At 43.5% G+C, this 21,209-nt stretch overlaps 1 protein-coding gene across 9 annotated transcripts in view; it reads right to left on the reverse strand.

Annotated features, from left to right (window-relative positions):
• Positions 1–8,978: 8,978 nt before the first annotated feature.
• RNF157 (ring finger protein 157) overlaps positions 8,979–21,209 on the reverse strand; it is a 158,359-nt gene continuing 146,128 nt past the window's right edge. For 4 of the 9 annotated variants that reach the window (XM_033960240.1, XM_033960242.1, XM_033960246.1 and 1 more), the window contains one exon: positions 8,979–11,408. In XM_033960240.1, the coding sequence (XP_033816131.1) occupies positions 11,278–11,408 (131 nt within the window). In that variant the 3' untranslated portion in view covers positions 8,979–11,277. Of the gene's footprint in view, positions 11,409–16,030; positions 16,072–21,209 lie in introns of all 9 variants that reach the window. The other 5 variants (XM_033960241.1, XM_033960245.1, XM_033960243.1 and 2 more) reach the window with 5 other exon arrangements.

The raw sequence follows: 21,209 nt of genomic DNA on the forward strand, positions 1-21,209 counted from the left end.
TTCGGGACAGTAAGGGAATTTTTCAAGTACCTTTCTTATTTCTAATCTTAATGTATATTTTCTGTAAACCGCTTAGAACCTAACGGATGTAGCGGTATATAAGAAATAAATTACATTACATTACATTACATTACATAAAGAAGATGCATCTGTTGTATAATAGCAGAATCAGTTTTGGCCAAGGCTGCCATCTACTGAACACTACTAATTAATGCACCCATATTCTAACTTACAGTACATGTGACCATATCCCAAACCCATTAGCGCCTTTCTAATTTTCACAAGATTTCACAAAATTCAGCAACTATCAAATTGAACAGAGTACCGCAAAAGGAAGGGAACCGAGACTGATATTCACAATTTCTAACCAGATGATAGCTTTGCACCGGCTTCCAGGAAAAATCTCAGAGGCTAATGCTCACAGGTTTGCAGGAGATGGAAACTCTACTGTAAATCTCGCATAGAAGCAGCATAATGGCATGCTCAAATAATGAGCATGAAAACTCATATCATGCTAAAAAAAGGCACAGCAAATCTGCAGCACAGCAGAGCACCAGAAGTGTAAGAGGTGAGACATAATGCAAATATATAACTTACGAGAGAGGGAATATATTAGAAGGTATAAAAACACCCACGAGGCAACATTTTTCAGCAGAGAGGAAGTTCAAGAATGCAGTATCATGCAATAAGTCTGCAAAAGTAACATAAGGAACTATTTCTTTATCGAATGGGTGATGGGAGGATAGAATTACTTCATGGCTGAGATGGCAAAGTGCTGGTCTTGAAGAAAGCATGCAAAAAGCACAGAGAATCCTTAGTTTTAAGGACTCAAGTGGAAAACTAGAGATTAAGGGCTCCTTTTACTAAGGTGTGCTAGGGCTTTAATGCACGGAATAGTGTGCGCTAGACCTTAACGCCAGCATTGAGCTGGCGTTAGTTCTAGAAGCGTAGTGCGCGGTGTAGCACGTGGTAATTTCCTGCATGTGCTAAAAACGCTAGCACACCTTAGTAAAAGGAGCCCTAAGTAGTGCAAATGGAATTACAAAAAGGGCAAAGCAGACTAGCTGTTAGAATTTGTGGAGTCCAGAAAGGTAATAGCGTCCGTAACTAAAGATATGTAGCTTGCAATAAATATCGGCTGTAGAAAAGCAGGTATTGCTGGGTTTTTTTGATTTATTATATAGATTTCTTTTATATTTTGTTATTTCTTGTTGACTTCTCTTTAGTATTGTGGTCTAAATAATTGAATGGTATTTCTTTTTTTATTATTTCCATTGGAAATTATGGATCTGTTTCAATTTGTCATTTTGTAATATACATTACTATATGGTAGATGTTGCTACAATGGACACATAAGACCTTAGTGCCATAAATAAAGCTACCAGGAGGCACAAAAAGTGAGGTATAGAACAGTATGACCTCCAGTCAGTAATAAATTTATTGACTCAAGTCTTTATTCAGGAGGACAAACTGGTAGGAGGAATCGACATGGCCGTGTTTCAGCAAGGAAGCCTGAGTCAGGAGACTTGTTCATGGCTGGTTCTAGGGGCCATTACTCGATCCTCATCCTTCTTGACCTGTCTGCTGCCTTTGATACTGTTAATCACAGCTTACTCCTTGATACACTGTCCTCCTCGCTTGGATTCTGTCCTCTCCTGGTTTGCCTCCTATCTTCCTTTAGTGTATATATTGGTGGGTCCTCTTCTGCTGCTACCCTACTAAGCGGTTGGTGTACCCCAGGGTTCTGTCTTAGGACCTCTTCTCTTCACCTCTTCCCTCAATGCCCTGATCTCCTCTCATGGCTTCCAGCATCATCTCTATGCTGATGACTCCCCAAATCTACCTCTCTACACCTGAAATTTCACCGAAAGTCCAAGAAAAATTCTCTGCCTGGATTCCTGCCATCATCTGACACTAAATACAGTAAAGCCTTGGATTGCAAGTAACTTGGTAGGCAAGTGTTTTGCAAAACATTTTATTAAATTTTGACTTGATATACAAGAAAGGTCTTACAATACGAGTACATACAGTATACACACGTCACATTGTCACAACTGAGCCGATGGGTCTTCTCTCTCTGTCGCTGCAAGAGTGTAGTGACTGTTCTAAATAAGGAAAGTCTTGCAATAAGAGTACATACAGTATACACACATCACAACTGAGCCGATAGTGCTTCTCTCTTTGACGCTGCAGGAGTGTAGTGACTGTTCTAAATGAGTGAGGTCTTGCAGTACAAGTATGTATAGTATTTTGTATTAAAGTTTTTGGGTTGTGGAACAAATCGCCTGAATTTCCATTATTTCTTATGGGGAAATTTGCTTTGATATAAGAGTGTTTTGGATTACAAGCATGTTTTCAGAATGAATTATGCTCGTAAACCATGGTTTTACTGTATGTCCAAGACTGAGCTGCTTCTCTTTCCTCCTAAACCCTCTGCTCCTCCGCCTCCTTTCTCCATCTCAGTAAATAATACTGTCATTGTTCCAGTCTCCTCTGCTCGCAACCTTGGAATCATCTTCGATTCCAAACTCTCATTTTCTACGCACATCCAACTAGCTGCTAAGACCCGTCACCTCCAATATCATCAAAATTCACCCCTCTCTGAGCCCACCACCCAGACCCTTGTCCACATTCTCGTAACCTCACAGATTCCTGCAATCACCCACAGTGTCGCCTCGCCCCCCCCCTTGCAATCTGTGCAAAAGTCTACTGCGTGACTCATCTACCAACCTCACTATGCTCATGTCACCCCTCTCCTTAAGTCACTTCACTGGCTCCCTATCTGCCTTCGCATACAGCTCAAGATCTTATTGCTGACCTACAAGTGTGTTCATTCTACTGCCCCTCAATATCTCTCCTCGCTTCTCTCTCCTTATGCACCTCCCAGAGAACTCCGTTCCTCAGATAAGGCACTCTTAGCTTTACCCTTCTCCTCCACTGCCAGTTCCAGATTTCATTCATCTAGCTGCCCCCTATGCCTGGAATAAATTTCCTGAGTTCGTCCATCAAGCCCCTTCCCTTGTTTAAATGTAGACTGAAAACCCACCTTTTTGATATAGCCTTCAGTCCTTAACCCTACTCCTCTGCCCTCCAATCCAGCCAGCTGATTAACTGTCCCCTTAACTGTATCCATGACAACTTGTTTGTCTTGGCTGTTTAGATTGTAAGCTCTTTCAAGCAGGGACTATTTTCTTTTTTGTGACTCTACAGTGCTGTGTATGTCTGGTAGCACTATAGAAATAATTAATAGTAGCAGAGTCACAAAGAACCCTAATACACAGATAAAAACAAAAAAGAACAATCTGCAGTCAACTTCAAACAATGAGAACACAGGTGGGAAGAGTAAGGTGCAGGGGTTGTGGATTTAAACCCACTTAACCCCACCCCCACCCCATTACCCCAGGTACATTAGATTGTGAACCCACAAGGATAGACAGGGAAAAACTGAGCTCTCTTAGAACAGTATAGAAAAATTGAATAATAAAAAAATAAAACAGATGATATAAAAAAAATAAAACTATAGCTAATATGAATGGAATGAGTAAAAATAAATATACAGTGGTACCTTGGATTACAAGCATAATCCGTTCCAGGAGCATGCTCGTAATCCAAAATGCTCGTTTATAATAAGAACATAAGCATTGCCTCTGCCGGGTCAGACCAGGGGTCCATCGCGCCCGGCAGTCCGCTTCCGCGGCGGCCCTCCAGGTCCATGACCTGAAAATGTTCCCTACCTAACCTAAAAAGTCCATACCCTATTTGCTCAGTGTCCTGTGAGGTAAACCTCTATCTGTACCCCGTTATTCCCTTCGCTTCCAGGAAGTCATCCAGTCCCTTTTTGAACCCCAGAATTGTACTCTGGCTTATCACCTCTCCGGGAAGCGCGTTCCAGGTGTCTACCACCCGTTGAGTGAAGAACTTTCTTGCATTCATTTTGAATCTGTCTCCTCTCAGTTTTTCTGAGTGACCTCTTGTTTTAGTTGCCCCTGCTAGTTTAAAGAATCTGTCCCTCTCCACCTTCTCTATGCTTTTCATGATTTTATAAGTCTGTATCATGTCCCCTCTCAATCTCCGCTTTTCCAGGGTAAAGAGCCCCAGCCTGTCTAACCGTTCGGCATATGAGAGGTTCTCCATACCCTTTATCATCCTCGTTGCTCTCCTCTGGACCCTCTCGAGTATTGCCATGTCCTTCATGAGGTATGGTGACCAGTATTGGACGCAGTATTCCAGATGTGGGCGCACCATTGCTCGATACAGTGGCAGGATAACTTCCTTCGTTCTGGTAGTGATACCCTTTTTGATAATGCCCAGCATTCTGCTCGCTTTTTTTGAGGCCGCTGCACATTGCGCCTCCGGCTTCATTGTGTTATTCACCAATACCCCCAGGTCTTTTTCTTGGCTGCCTTCCCCGAGTACCCTCCCTCCCATCGTATAGCTGTACCTGGAGTTCCCCTTCCCTATGTGCAAGACCTTACATTTCTCCACATTGAAGCTCATCTGCCATTTTTTTGCCCACTCACTCAGTTTGTTCAGGTCGCTCTGCAGGTCTTTGCATTCCTCAACAGTTCTGACCATTCTGGAGAGTTTTGTGTCATCCGCGAACTTGATAACTTCGCACTTTGTCCCCGTTTCTAGATCATTAATAAATATATTGAACAACAGTGGTCCCAGCACTGACCCCTGCGGAACACCACTTGTGACCCTTATCCAGTCAGAGTAGTGCCCCTTTACTCCTACCCTCTGCTTCCTGTCCGCCAGCCAATTTTTGATCCATCTGTGCACGTCCCCTTCCACCCCGTGACTCCACAGTTTCTTCAGTAGGCGTTCATGGGGCACCTTGTCGAAGGCTTTTTGGAAATCTAGATATACGATATCTACGGGGTCACCTTGGTCCAATTGTTTACTTATCCCCTCAAAGAAATGCAGTAGATTCGTCTGGCATGATCGGCCTTTACAGAAACCATGCTGGCTTGATCTCATCAGATTATTTTTTTCTATATGCTCATTGATACCTTCCCTGATCAGTGATTCGGCCATCTTCCCCGGAACAGAGGTTAAGCTCACCGGTCTGTAGTTTCCCGGGTCGCCTCTCGATCCTTTCTTGAAGATCGGTGTAACATTCGCTATCTTCCAGTCCTCCGGGATTACCCCTGTTCTCAAGGACAGGTTGCAAATATGCCGCAGTTTATCAAAGCGAGTTTCCCCATAGGAAATAATGGAAACTCGCTTTGATAGGTTCCCACCCTCCACCCACCCCCCACCCCCGAGGTCAACAACGCTGCTCCCCCCCCCCCGAGAATTGGCATTGCTCCCCCCCCCCCCGCCACCATCGGGCACCCCCCGCCGCAACCTGAGGTCCCCCCAACCTACCTGAACCCTCTTTTTACTTTGATGTAGTCTCCGCACTGGCACCAGCATGTCCTGTGCTGTGCCGGTGCCCGAAGATCTGCCTCCGGTGCTGGGCCTTGAGCATGTGCGCATGCTCAAGGCCTGAGAGTTCACGTTGGATGTTCGACGTAAACTCTCAGGCCTTGAGCATGTGCACATGCTCAAGGCCCAGCACCGGAGGCAGATCTTCGGGCACCGGCACAGCACAGCACAGGACATGCTGGTGCCGGTGCGGAGGCTACATCAAAGTAAGAAGAGGGTTCGGGTGGGTTGGGGGAACCTAAGGTCGCGGCGGGGGGGGGGGGTGCCGGATTGCTGGGGGGGGAGGGTGCCGGTTCGCAGGGGGGTCCTCGCAAATTGAGGCACGCTCGGTTTACGAGGCACCAAGTTTGCAAATGTTTTGCTCGTCTTGCAAAACACTCGCAAACCGGTGCACTCGTAAACCGAGGTACCACTGTACAAGTGTTGATTCATAAGTCATGGCAACTATTTTTTTCTCTTGAAAATGCGCCAGTGCATTTCTTGATTTGTTTATGTTTAAATTCATTGTATTGCACCATTTATATTTTAAAATTAATAAAGATTTACAAAAAAAAAATGCGCCAGTACTGGACATTTAATACATATGTTTGAAAGCGTGATATGTACTTCTTAACGTTGCCACCGGAGATGAGTTCAGCAAGCTCTGGTAGGGGAGAAGCAAAATACATAACATTTGAAATCATCACTTTATTAATAAACAAATAATAAACATTAGCTGTTTCACTGGTTCATAGACAACGGCGCGAAAGACAAAAGCGCGTGCCGACAATTGAGCGCAGCGCGCGCCACTGCGCCGCTCTAAATTCGTTTTTAGGGGCTCCGACGGGGGGTTTTGTTGGGGAACCCCCCCAGTTTACTTAATAGACATCGTGCCGGCGTTATGGGGGGGTTTGTAACCCTCCACATTTTACTGTAAACTTAACTTTTTCCCTAAAAACAGTGAAAAAGTGAAGTTTTCAGTAAAATGTGGGGGGTTATAACCCCCTACACCCCCCCCACAACGCGGCGCGATGTGTATTAAGTGGGGGGGTTCCCCCCACACCCCTGTCGGAGCGCTAAAAACAGTAATTTAGAGCAGCATGGCGGCACGCGCTGCGCTCAATTGTCTGGGCGCGCCTTTGTCCCAGCGCGCTTTTGACCTGACACCGTGTCACTGAACCAAGCACACAATCAACTTGAAAGTATGTTTAACTATTAGCATCCTTCAAAGTCGTCTTCCACCCCCCAGTGCTGTAGACTGTCTGCTGCATGAGCTGTCATGTTGTCATGTAGGCTTATGGCATTTACATTTCTGCGGAGCTTAGAAGCTATGCACAATCTTGGAGTCACAATTTCTCCTCCTATTGACCAAGGGGGGCAAAATCAAAACTTTTAAAACGTCCAAAAACCTGCCTAAGTTGGCACTTGGATGTCCTAATAGCAGGGACATCCAGTGGCATAGGTAAGGGGGGTGAGCAGGATGGTCTGTCTCAGGCGCTATGTTGGTGGAGGTGTCAACCCCCTTCCCCCATACCTCGAGTTGTTCACCGTTGCAACAACTTCAATGTGCTCCTGACTGCGTCAGCTCTCCCGCTGACATCATTTCTGGGTGCCATGCACAGGAAGTGACATCAGAGGGAGAGCCGCTGGGGTCACGAGGAGCCCATTGAAATTGTTACTCATGGCAAACTAGAGGTACGGGGGAAGGGGGAGGGCAGAGACAAGGGTTCATAGACATCAGCGCGAAAGACAAAGGCACGCCCGGACAATTGAGCGCAGTGCGGAGGTACGCGCCGCTCAAAATTACTGTTTTTAGGGGCTTCGACGGGGGGTTTTGTTGGGGAACCCCCACACTTTACTTAATAGACATCGCGCCGGCGTTATGGGGGGTTGTAACCAGTGCTCCCTCTAAGCGGGCGGGTGTTGTGGGCAAAATTTTTTTCGCTGTGCGCTACAAATATCGGGCGCCAGCGCCAACTCACCCGATTCTCCTCTCGCCGCCCTGCCATCTCCGTACGCCGTGCGCTGTGACGTAAACTTGTGCGCTGCGATGCAATATTTTGTGCGCCAGCGCACGCCAGCGCAGCTTAGAGGGAACACTGGTTGTAACCCTCCACATTTTACTGTAAACTTAACTTTTCCCCTAAAAACAGGGAAAAAGTGAAGTTTTCAGTAAAATGTGGGGGGTTACAACCCTCCAAACCCCCCACAACGCGGCGCGATGTCTATTAAGTAAACGCCCCTCCCCCGTCGGAGCCCTAAAAACAGTAATTTTGAGTGGCGTGCGCCTCCGCGCTGCGCTCAATTGTCTGGGTGCGCCTTTGTCCCAGCGCGCTTTTGACCTGACACCGAGACAAGGGCAGGGACTCGCTACAGTAGTGGGGATGTCCAAGTGTCAATAATCACAACCAACTTTCTGGATATGCAGCAGCATATATCCAAAAACACATGAGAATAGTTAAACTCTGGAATGCTTTGCCAGAGGATGCGGTAAGGGTGGTTAATGTAGCTGGTTTTTAAAAAAGGTTTGGACAAGTTCCTTGAGGAAAAGTCCTTACACTGCTGTTGAGACAGAAGCCACTGCTTGCCCTGGATCAGTGGCATGGAATGTTGCTACTCTTCAGGGTTCTGGAATCTTGCTATTCTTAGGATTCTGGAATGCTGCTACTATTTGGATATTCGCCAGGTACTTGTGACTTGGATTGGCCTCCATGAAGGCGGGACACAAGGCTAGATGGACCAATGGTCTGACCCAGTGAAACTATTCTTGTGTAGTATATACTAATTTTATGATGTTGTTTCACAACATTGTGTGCTATGTGTTTGATTGTAGTTCTTTAAAAAAAAAAAAGTTTAATAAAAACTAAAGTTAAAAAAAAAAAAATCAAGTCTTTCTCACCAGTGATTTAAATCGTGATTCAAATCCACCCTGGAAACAATCAATTCAAACCACCAACAATAAAAATACCATCATCACAATAAAACTACAGCATACACACAGACATTATCAGATTCTTCCCTTGTAAACAATTTTATTCCTTTGCAGAATCATGCAGCAACAAATACATAAAATATTGCATTTTATTTGGTTTTCTTTGTTCTGTGTATCTAGTGTTTTTGTTATTTATGTACATAAATGTTTACATATATAAATATGGGAATATGTATTATATCCCAAAATACATGTGCAGTAGTTATCCAAGGGATTACGCATCCTGGGGAAATCATGCTACTTTTGGCCTCCCCTAGTCAGGAAGAGAAGACAAGATGGGAGCCCATTTTTGGGTGGTAAAAAATTAGCTGTCCAATCACTTCCACCTCTTGGTCTCATATAAAATCAAGAGCAGAGTAAGTAAGGAGGAGGCAGTGATTTCCTTGGACATATATAAGGTAGTGAACAAAAGCTTTGAGCCCTAAAGGAAATGTTAATTCTTCTCCCCTGCACAGTTCCACTTTAGAATTTGGTTTGGCCTTGTCCAAACCTCCAGCATGTGGGTCATTGTTTTTCATATTCAGTCTCTGCTTTTCAAGCTTTCCTGCCGTGCAGGGTGCCACATTTCTTTTCTGTGTCTTCATAGGCCTTTCATGGTTTTCTTTTTAATGTATTTTTATGTTTGATTTCAGTCGTTCACACAATCCTCTAAAGAAATAGACACCAGATTTCAGCATGTCCAAAATGAATTTTCTTTCCTAGGGCAGGAAATTTTTTTTTCTGACAGCGCATGCCTGTCTTTCTTAATTTTTTTTAAAGACAAGACCCATTTCTTCTGCCAGTCTTTCACTGTGTCATTAGGTGCTGGTATACAAGGAAGAACAAACAGATCCCTGTGGGATGGAGAAAAGGAAAGCGGCTTTAATTGAACAGGGTGATAAGCACAATTAGCTGTCTCTGCAACAACTGCCCCTCCATCAAAAGATTAAAATAAGGAAAGAGCGAGACCCTGTGGTGATCCTGGAGGGGGCTTTGAGACTGCTAAAATCTCTCACTCCAGACATGCATTTTCAAGTTCAGTAGCCAACTGGAAGACTCGTATGTTTTCACGGGAATTCACCGCACTTATCCTATCAACAGGGACTCAAGCTTGGGGTAGGGTCTCTTGTTAAGACGATCAGTTGAACTTTCATGCTAAGAACTACAGGATTGATGGAAAGCAGGTCGTAGATAGATACATACATTCTCTGCTAGATAGCAATGAGAGATGTCTCTCTGCCTTGTCCATGAGATAGATGTAGCCTGGACTCTTCTGAGGGTAGCTTATTGCTTAGCGGCACAATGCTCTAGTTTTCAGTATAGAAAATGGGGAAAGTCTCACAGAAGAAGCTTATAGTGAACACATATGGAAACAAGTGAAACATTCATGGTCCAGGGCAGGTCATTACAAACATGTCCCTTACAGACAGGCTGGATAAGCATATGGGCACACTTGAAGAGTACAAATAATTCAGATTTAGAGGCTGTACTATGTTTGAGGGTTGCTGTGGATTTGCATAGCTGTAAGTTAAAGGCCATATGTATAGTGTGAGCATGTACAAGACATGGTAAATGAATGAGAAAGAGTAGCGTATGGACCTTCACTCAAAATCAAACCCTTTAGCTGGGCCCATGTATCCCTTCCCAAAAAACTAGGAACAGCATGCATATACAAATTCTTATTTTACTTTTTCCTCTCCTCCCCACCTAACATCCATGCCTTTTTAAAAATGCACCCAATACTGCAGCGAGCATCGTTCATAAAGTCACATGGCAAGTACTGAACCCACTATATGACACTTCAGCTATGTAATCCTGCAGCTGCCCTCCTGAACTCCCAACCTCAATGCAAGGCACGTCACCATCACAGCCTGTATAAAATAAACAGGGAGCTCATCCATTGGTACATATAGGATACATTATTGATGACATCACAGTCAAAATGGACCAATAGGAGCAAGCATTTGGGATGCACTTTGTAGCTCCCGGGTTTTAACAAAGGTATCCGGGAGAAGAATTTAAAAGTCTTTTTGCAATCATAAAAAAAAGACAAGATGAGTCTCAGATGCAGATCTTGATGGCATTTATCAACTTTGAAAGCCCAAGTGGAGATTTGAACATGGGGCTGGCCATACCAAACATTTCTTCATTTTTACTCTGTTGCAACTTTTATTCTTGGCCTCTTTTTTACCCCGTAGTTAAAATAGCTGAAGCAGACATGTAAGGATCTCTGTAACGCTGAGTCTTTAGCAGATTTGCCTCTTCATGGAACCTAATAGTTGGTCAGAAAAAAAGGGCAAATGGGTGCAGCAGCTGTCACTTTTTCTGCTAACCTGTGGTCATCTACTCTCCAGTATTTTCCCATTACTTCTGTAAGAATCATGTTCATATGACATTATTTTGATGCATTTTCTGCTATACTAGGGGCCAGAACAGCAGCAGCTATGACCTTGAAGTTGGGGGAAAAGGGTATATGACACACATGTACAATGTTGACAACCCACAAGCAATGCACTGTGTGGGATAAACTAGCTCCAGCTCACTTCCTGATTATCCAGCCCAGGGGATCTGTTTTCTGAGGTAACTTTAGATGAGGCTCATCCTTGGACTTCAACAATGTTTTTTTTTAAAGCAACTGCACAGTGACAGAAGAAAGAGTTACAGCCTTCCTGTGAACAATAAAGCTTACAGTTAATTTGCTGTAGCATGTACATTGAATTTTAACGATAGGAGGATATACTTCCCAGTATGTAAAAAGGAAGGGTTCCCAAGTCACAAAATTGATTCCAGTATATCCCAGATGGCGGAGGAGAAAACCTGTCCATTCACCAACTTATCAGCATGGCAGTAAGAAAAAAGCCACAGATGATGGGGGGGAAGTTGCAGTTTACAAGTCTTCAGACAGCCAGAGACCTTATTGTGCAGTGTGGCAGCTCGATTTCCTCCATGGTAATGCTGGTCACAGACAGGTGCTGGTAGTGTTGTGTGTTCCTGTGGTCTGTGGCATTGTCGTCCAATGGCTGGAATCCTGCAGGATTTTTTAAAAAACCCAACATGACAGGTTTACGGCATTACAAACAACCAATGCCTAGACTTTTATTTTTAAAAGTGAAAGCCTAAGAAAAAGTACAAAACCATAAGAAAAAGCATCCATTTGCATACAATATTTTTACACTATTCCCTTTTTTTAGCACAAAACGACAACTTGTTCCAGCAACAGGACAAGGTATAATTGCAAAAATCTATTTACTGGTGTCATCTGGCTTTTGGGAGTTGCTGAAACAACATTCCTGAAATTACTAGAACATAAAAATAATCTCCTTGCTGTTGTATCCTCTTCCCTCCCAAGAGGTGACAAGGATCTTGTCTGTTCCAGGAAGCAACTTCTGAATAGGGAAGAGTTGCATTCTTTAATAATGTTATCTACATGTTATCTAGATTTTAGGAATCTTTTGGAAACTTACTTGTTTAGGAAGGTTTTAGAATAATGATATTGATATTATTTTGACACTGTTACTAATGACTAATCTTGGCATTGTAATTCACTGTATACAGTTCTCTTTGCTATGTTACCCAGACTGAACTGAAAAGGTAATGCAGGATAGAAAAAAAGTTTTATGTTATAAGTTTAAAAATCACAGGCACTGTGTGTTTGCACTAAGGTTTAAACTGGAAAATATTGATACCCAACCCCTGCTGTTCCAAGCCACTGTCCTCACATTTTTGCCTAGGATCACGCAGTGTTCACATTTTCCTTTTAATTCTCTCTCATGTGACAAGTTGTCCAACAGATCATATCCATAATCAACAAAAATAAGCAGATATTTATTCTCCAAGTATGCACGTTGCAAAGGCATGCAAATACGGGTGAAGGCAGTCAGGTACCTGCCACAAACAGCCAAAGGTTTTCCAATAGGTTATAGCTTATTTATACTTTCTACTGGATGAGGCAAAAAAAAAAAAAAAAAGTAACCCACCTAGAGTTCTCTTGCCATTTTCTCAGCAACCGCTTGGAATTTCAACATGAATTTTTACAGCTTTATTTGTGGTTAATCTCATTCCACTTGGCACATAAACATGGTGAAGTTATAGACTTTTCAGCGTGACCACCCAGAGAGTTTTGCGCGGTCAAAAATGTTTGCACTGTAAAACTAAATCCAGAGCAAAAGCAAGGAAATAAACCCCATGGGAAACTGACCAAAAAGTACAACAGTGGGGCTGGAACAGTGCTCATCAGCCAGAGATAAAACAAATGAATATTTATTAAGAACCAATAGAACAGTCTCATATCATACATTAAATTCAATTCGTGTTGTAAACCCGACACAGTCCGTGGTTCGGCATTGGTGCCTGCCTCAGCGATACATGAGGTATCTGCAGAACAAACATTGATAAATATTGATAATGTAAATCCAGAAAAATATTATATACATATATATAGTGACATGCTATGTATGAACTAAAATATTGAATGGAATCTGTGAATACATAAACATATACATTGAAATAAACAAAAAATAAATTATACAAAAGAATATAAATCAATATTTAAATGAAAATAAAATATGAGCGTATATGTGTGTGTATTTATGAAATGAATTTGTATGAGTGCATGGAGATACCATTCAATATTTTAGTTCATATATAGCATGTCACTATATATATATAATATGTGTATAATTTATACGTATTGTAAAATGTAGTTAATAGCAGAGGCTCATTCAAACTGCATCCGACAGAAGCTTTGACGTCACTAAGAACATATAGAAAATCATAACAATAATAAGATCAGGATCAGGGGATCAGGAGCAGATAGTCTCCCTGGAATTTTTCACCTCTTCAGATGAGTGTTTTTTTCCCTTAAGTGTGGTTTTGTTACATTTTGTGCCTCTGAAAATTCTTGCACTAATGAAATTGAGCTGTAGCCTTCATTACTAATCTAGTTAAGTTTGGGGTTCTTATCAGTAAATTTTGACACTCGGACAGTTGCTTCATCTATATTGAATTTCAAAAAATAATTTGAAAAAAAGTGATTTTGAATGAATGAAAATTTTGTCTATATAATCGTAAACGGAGTTTTTTTATAAACCTGTGATGATGTGTTGAGGGCTGGGTACTTGTGTAGTCCCAACCTCTCACAATTGAGGTTTATTTTTCTCCGTATTCTTATTATTGTTATGATTTTCTATATGTTCTTAGTGACGTCAAAGCTTCTGTCGGATGCAGTTTGAATGAGCCTCTGCTATTAACTACATTTTACAATACGTATAAATTATACACATATTGATTATTACGATTGTATTCCAGAAAAATTGCTAGTTGTACAACTATATATATATATACACAGTGGTACCTCGGTTTACGAGTGCACCGTTTTGCGAGTGTTTTGCAAGACGAGCAAAACATTTGCAAAATCGTGCCTCAGAAACCGAGCATGGCTTGCACCCCCCCCCCCCGACGCGATCGGGCATCCCCCTGTCTCGAACCGGCACTCCCCCCCGCCACGATCCGACCCCCCCGACATGATTGGGCACCCCCCAACACAATCCGACATCCCCCTCAACAAATTGGGCACCCCCCCCCGCCGGATCTTACCCTCATCTGGGCACACTTGAAGATTGGCCTCCTCGTCTGCTGGGCCTTGAGCATCTGAGCATGCTCAAGGCCTGCAAGTTCACGTTCTGAACGTGAACTCGCAGGCCTTGAGCATGCTCAGATGCTCAAGGCCCAGCAGACGAGGAGGCCGATCTTGAGTGCCCAGATGAGGGTAAGAAGCGGCGGGGTGTGCCCAATCGTGGCGAGGGGGTGCCCAATCGCGTCAGGGGGTGCCGGTTCGAGGCGGGGGGATGCCCGATCGCAAGGGGGGGGCCTTCGAGGGGAGCAATGCCGGTTCCCGGGGGGGGGGGGGGAACGCATCAAAGCGAGTTTCCTTTATTTCCTATGGGGAAACTCGCTTTGATAAACGAGCATTTTGGATTACGAGAATGCTCCTGGAACGGATTATACTCGTAATCCAAGCTACTACTGTATAGTTATTTTTTATATATTTTTCTGGTTATACATTATCAATATTTATTCTTCAGATGTCTCCTGTACCCCTGAGGCAGGCACTAATCCCGAAACACAGACCATGTCGGATCTAGAACATGAATTGAATTTAATACAATGGAACCTTGGTTTACAAGCATAATTCGTTCCAGAAGCATGCTCGTAAAACAAAATACTCGTAAATCAAAGCGAGTTTCCCCGTATGAAATATTGGAAACTCGCTTGATACATTCCCCCCCCACCCCCCCCCAGGCCAGCGGTGCTGCTCTCCCCCCCCCCCCCCCCGAAGAACTTGAAACTTACCCCCGCCATCTGGCACTGGCACGCAGTCCACAGGACGTGCCGGTGCCGCTTGAAGAACTTTCTGCCTCTCGGTGAGAGGGAGAATTAGAAGGCCTTGAGCATACGTAGATGCATGCTCAAGGCCCAGTAGAGGCAGGAAGTTCTTCAAGTGGCACTGGCACGTCCTGTGGGCTGCGTGGGGAGGGGGTAAGTTTCAAGTTGTTCGGGGAAGGGGGGGTGCTCACAAATCGAGTCAACACTCGGTTTGCGAGACAAGTTTTGCGAGAATGTTTTGCTCGTTTTGCAAAACACTCGCAAACTGGGTTACTCGCAAACCGAAATTTGATTGTATATGATAGACTGTTTTATTGGTTCTTAATAAATATTTATTCATTTGTTTTATCTCTGGTTGATGTGTACTGTTCCATCCCCACTGTTGCACTTTTTTGTACTGTAAAACTACCATTATTTGAATTTTTTTTTTTTTTTTAATAAAAACCCCAGGATGTCTGGGGAGCAACGTTGGAGGCTTATCACAAGCACCACCCAAAGCCACAAACTCGCTGAACTCAAGCACTACAGATGATCTGAGACAACCTGTAACAGGGACCTATTGCAAAGAAAATGGCAAAAAAAACCTCTAGGGAACTATTGGCCTCTTTTACAAGGCTGCGCTGCGCTAACGGCCCCGAAGCTCATAGAGATTTAAAGGGCTTCGGGGGCTGTTGCCGCGCGGCTTTGTAAAAGAGGCCGTATGTTTTTTTTGCCTCATCCTGTTATGCTGCCTTCTCCGACAGGGCTTTCCATATTGGGCTAGATCAGGGGTGTCAAAGTCCCTCCTTGAGGGCCGTAATCCAGTCGGGTTTTCAGGATTTTCCCAATGAATATGCATGAGATCTATGTGCATGCACTGCTTTCAATACATATTCATTGGGGGAAATCCTGAAAACCCGACTGGATTGCGGCCCTCAAGGAGGGACTTTGAGATCCATGGGCTAGATGGACCATTGGCTTGACCCAGTAAGGCTATTCTTATGTTCTTACCAAGATGCAGAATTATGTAGAATGCAGGCCAAGTCGATGTTGCAGTGGAGATTTCATCTATATCATATACTGTACCTATTCTCTTTGCACAGTAAGCAGATATCCACATGCAGGCATACAAACACACACTCCTATGTATTTTATCTATTTGAAATTCTGTTGCTATGTGGTTCAAGCTTCATTTTCAAACCATCTCCAGGGTAATCAAGGAGAAAGTAAAACATTTTTTAAAAATCCAAATAGTCATGTTCCTTTATAGGGTTTTGCCTTTCCTACCTATTCCTCAATTTTTATTGGACAGGACTCCGGGGCTGTGGCTTTTTGGTAGAAGAGACAAAAAAAAAAAAAAAAAAAAAAAGCACAACAGTGAAAACAAGTGAGAAGACAATAGAACAGAGCATAAGCACAGCAGTTGAAAAAAAACAACAACAAAGTTCAACTCTCACATGTCTGCATATATAAACCCTTTTCTATGATGTTCTTTCCATTCTTGGATCAACATTCCTCAGGTATAGTCCCTGACACAAGGAAAGAATAAGCCCTGCCCTCCACCCCCCCCCCCCCCCAATACATCCTTTCTTTCACACGTGACCTGAAGAAAATGGGATGGGTTTCATGAACTTGTCCCCAATGCCACTATTTCTGCAACAGACATCACCTCATTCTGTGCCACTGAATCAAACCGCCTACTTGTGCGATGATGATTCATCCTGTTTGCTGATGGAAAAATTATTGATATGAACAGAAAAACACCATCAGGCTATAGTTTTGCACGTGGTCACTTTCTGGACACTTCTAGGTTCCTGTTGGGCCTTTTGTTTCACTTACAAGGCAAAGATGATTTAAAACTCATCAAAGGCACTAGTCAGCTTCTGATAATATAGTTTATATAACAATAATTTTAGCAGCAGTTACACAAGATGGTGGCTCTGGATTTTGGCATCTTGAATGTTATGGTACAGTCTAAAATCAGAAGCCCTAAATTTATAATTAAATAGGCTCCATTAGTGCTGTATGGGGGCCTACCCAGGGCTTTTGTATCTGTAAGGCGAGTACATGTTGAGCCTGTGGAAAGAGCCTTACAGAGACAGGGAAGGGAAAAGAGATTCTGGAATCAAGAAATATATCAACAATTCATTAGACACTTTAGAACAGGGTAACAGTGAGAGGAACATAAGATTTGAGCATGCAATGACTTAACAGTTTATCTGCCTGCAGGAGGAGGAGGGGAAAGCATGAAAATTCCTGAGTCCACGTGTACCTGCAGACAGACAAGATTTCCAGACCCTGCAAAGATTAAGTCCAGGAGAATCCTTTGCCACCAAATACAAGTGAGCGATACCAACATTCAAAATGGGTCAATGCACAAACAATAGTGGGACAGAGGGGATAAGATGGTCCCTTATTTCACAGAGGGAGAATGCACAAATACCACACAAGCTGCAAATAAATGAAGTTTGGGAGGGTGGGGGTGGAGACCAAAGAAGCTACCATTCCCTCTAGTCCAGGGATTCTCAACCCAGTCCTTGGATACATCCAGCCAGTCAGGTTTTCAGCATATCAACCATTGATTTAAATTTGCTTGTACTACCCTCCATGCATATTTATGGATATTCTAAAAACCTGACTGGGTTGAGAACCCCTGCTCTAGTCATATGATATAAATGCATATTGTATGGTTTAGAATGATATGCAGTATTTATTCCACCAGGGATCTAATTCCTCTTGAGATTCATTTGGCCAATATACAAATTACACCTTAGCAAATGGGATGGGGTCAGTTCGCTGATTAACCTGCAGACAGTAAAAATCTGCTGCAACCTTGCCCACAAGATATACAGGACAACATTTAATACAAGTTAGACAAGTTATAGGTTCACAGACTGCCAGTGAATAGCTATCTGTGGATTTTTAGATCAGATGGCTAGTAAATATTGAAAACCCATCTAGATGGCCATGTACCACCCATAGAAGAAGGGTAGCACAAGGGTGGCTGTGACATTATCTGGCCAAACGTGGTATTCAGCCACTGTACAGATATGTTACATGTAGCCTAAATTAAAATGTACAGTGCTGGCATGGTGACTGCATAACAAGTATATATTTAAATGCCACTGCTATAGTAATTAAAGAAGAAAAATTAAAAATCACTTTTCTTTTTAATTCATTTTTCCCCAGAGCAGTAGCGTTCCGTTTCAGTAACCTTCACCTGGGGGCATCGACAGACAATTTTTTAAAATGACTTACCACAGGAGCAGATGCAAATTTGCTTGAATACTAGGAAATCTAAGAACTTAACCAAAAGCAAGCTTCACCTCTGTATCTGTTACTGTGATTTTCCAAAAAGTCCCCCCCAAAGTTTTAATGGTACAGGAGACGGTTTATACCCCCTTTATTCTAGAGGTTGGGACCGAGAGCAAGAAAGAGCTCAAGTTTCATTAGATCTGCCCCTACAAGTCTGATAGAAAACGCAGAAGGGTGCATAGTTCATATCAATTAGCTGTCACTGAATGACAGATGCTTCTAGTGCTCCTTTAAAAAAAAAAAAAAAAAAAAAAGAAGGTGATCATATATGAGGGAGTGCTGAAAAGTTATCAGCCCAACCAACTTCCCAAACTTCTGAGCGTCATTTGCCACTGTACCTGAAAAGAACGTTATCGTATTTCATTAAACGCCAATTTTCAGAAATTACATTGATTGAACCATATCGTCATTCTCTTCTTGTTTGGGCTGAGAACTTTACAGCATCCCCTCATAGAGTGAAGAGTTTCAGTCTTTGGTAAACAAGAGCTGAGATTGTGATGTCATAATGCCTCATTCCATCAATAAGAGCCAACCTCATCAGTGATGTCACAATGAATCGATTGTCCTATACTTGACCCGCTTTTATTACATATGAGGGGGCGCTGAAACGATCTCAGCCCAACCAACTTTCCAAACTTCTGAGTGTTATTTTGCTACCGTAGCCATAAAGAGTGTTATCTTATTTCGTTAAGTGTCAATTTGTAAAAACGAAATTCTATGTTTCGGCATAGTTTCAGATCATTGCTTGAACCATATCCACGTTCTCTTCTTGGTTGGGCCGAGAATTTTTCAGCACCCCCTCGTACACACACACACACAATGGAAAACACCTGTAGCAACGGCTTATACTAGGGCTTTGTGATAGCAAAATACAGTGGTACCTTGGATTACGAGCATAATCCGTTCCAGAAGCATGCTTGTAGTCTAAAATGCTTGTTTATCAAAGTGAGTTTCCCCATAGGAAATAATGGAAACTCGCTTTGATACGTTCCCACCCCCCAACCGAGGCCAGCAGCGCTGCTCCCCCCCCCATGAAAACCAGCATTGCTCCTCCCGAAGGCCCTGCGATCCGACACCCTCCCTCCCCCCGCCACCCCCCCCCCCCCGGCTGCCATCGGGAAACCCCCCCCCCCCCCGCCGCAACCTGAAGTCCCCCAGAGCCCTCTTCTTACTTTAATGTAGCACCAGCATGTCGGCTTCCTCTTCTGTGCTGGCCTTGAGCATGTGCGCATGCTCAAGGCCTGCGAGTTCACGTTCTCTCCGAGATTCTTGGAGAGAACGTGAACTCGCAGGCCTTGAGCATGCGCACATGCTCAAGGCCAGCACAGAAGAGGAGGCCGACATGCCGGTGCTACATTAAAGTAAGAAGAGGGCTCTGGGGGACTTCAGGTTGCGGCAGGGGGTGCCCGATGGCAGCAGGGGGGGTGCCCAATGGCGGTGGGGGGGTCCAGATGGCAGCGTGGGGGGTTGCCCGATGGTGGCGAGGGGTGCCGGATCGTGGGGGTGAGGGTGCCAGTTTGCGGGGGGGGGGCTCACAAATCGAGGCGTGCTCGGTTTCCGAGGCGCTGATTTTGCGAATGTTTTGCTCGTCTTGCAAAACACTCGCAAACCGAGGTACCACTGTAAGTCTCCTCCTGCTAGTATAGTGTTTCAGGTCCCTCAGCTGGACTTTTTCCTGGGGCTGTGTGCTTGAAGGAGTTATTCTATGCACACTGATAACAGATCTGAGCCACCCGGTCTCTTCTCAACCCCTCTCCAGGTGGTGATCAGAGCACCAAATTACTAAAACGGTTTCATCCATATTGATTTAAAAAAAGAGGCCCATAATAGACTCAGCCTAAAGTGCATTTGTCCTATTGTGGTTGGATATCAACAGCTTTCAAAACTAAAATTACAGGCTCCAGTTATCTGTTGTCATAATCTGTAACCTTTTGTCACAATCACACCTTTTGCCGCTTTGCCAGTTTCCTCACCAGTGGAATAAATATTTTAACGCATGCAGTTTTGGAGCAGAATGGAGTGAGAATGACATGAGTACGACAGTGTCACACAGGTCTGCCCAACAGCCTTGACTGAGATTACAGCGCAAGCACACAAAAGGGAAAATGCAGAACACAAGCAGGGAGGACTTCAAGGGCTCTGCCGTTTTTCAACATGTGAAGGCAGAGTCCCCTTGTGGCAGGAAATGAGCACTATTTCAGACTCAGGATGGGAAAAAGTTACAGGGCTGCCGCCGTTCTGTCCATAAACCTCCTTAAGGTCCAAAGGTTCGCCTCAAACTGAGCCTAATCCAAAGAAATACAGTCAAGGACACCATCCCCCGCCTTTCTTCGAATTGTGTGCTTGTCACACCAGGATAAAAAATGGTTACTGCTCAGAATGAAAGTGAAAGGGCAGAGAATGCACCTTGTTGTTAATTAGTAAGGTTACTCGGAAGTCATTTTTTTTTTTTTTTTTTTTTTAAATAAAGATCTTTCCCTCCGTGAAACGGTTCTTAACCAGTGGCCCGCATCCCTAACTAGTACAAGAGATCAAATGGGATGCGGAGAAATTGAAGTAACTTTGGGAAACTTTCTAGACAGAGTGAAGGCAGTCTCCTACTGTAATTTTAGGGACATGTTAGCACTGTTAATGGCAAACTGGTATCGACGTACTCAGCTATTAATAGTCGCATGTGGTTTAGGAAGAGGCATGGACATTTCACTGAGAAAACCAAAAAGGTTTAAGAACCCCCGAGTTAGATTTACTTGTGCTGCTGTACAAATAGTTTTTCTATGTGAGGCTTAAATATGAAAATACTTTATAGAAGAATGTATGCACCACCGTTGGGGGTATGGTGTGATATAAACCTCCCCTGAATGTCTTCTATACCAAAGATGTTTATACAATAATTCTCCAGGCCCTCAGAGGTGCCACCAGAAGCTCAATAAACTTTCATGGCAACTGGCTTTATGCCCCCTATCGTCATCGGGTCACTGGTGTTATTTGTACAAGATGTGCTATACTTATCTTTTTTTATATATGTTTTCAATAAATAGTTATAAATAGTTGTAAATAAAGTGCTTAACTTAACTTGGGTGGTTTAGCCAAGAGGGACAGAGTACGCCAACATGTTTCACCCTGTTCAGGTTTCCTCAGGGCACAATCCCTC

This window comes from Geotrypetes seraphini, chromosome 10 (assembly GCF_902459505.1).
Source record: "Geotrypetes seraphini chromosome 10, aGeoSer1.1, whole genome shotgun sequence".
NCBI classification, from domain to species: domain Eukaryota; kingdom Metazoa; phylum Chordata; class Amphibia; order Gymnophiona; family Dermophiidae; genus Geotrypetes; species Geotrypetes seraphini.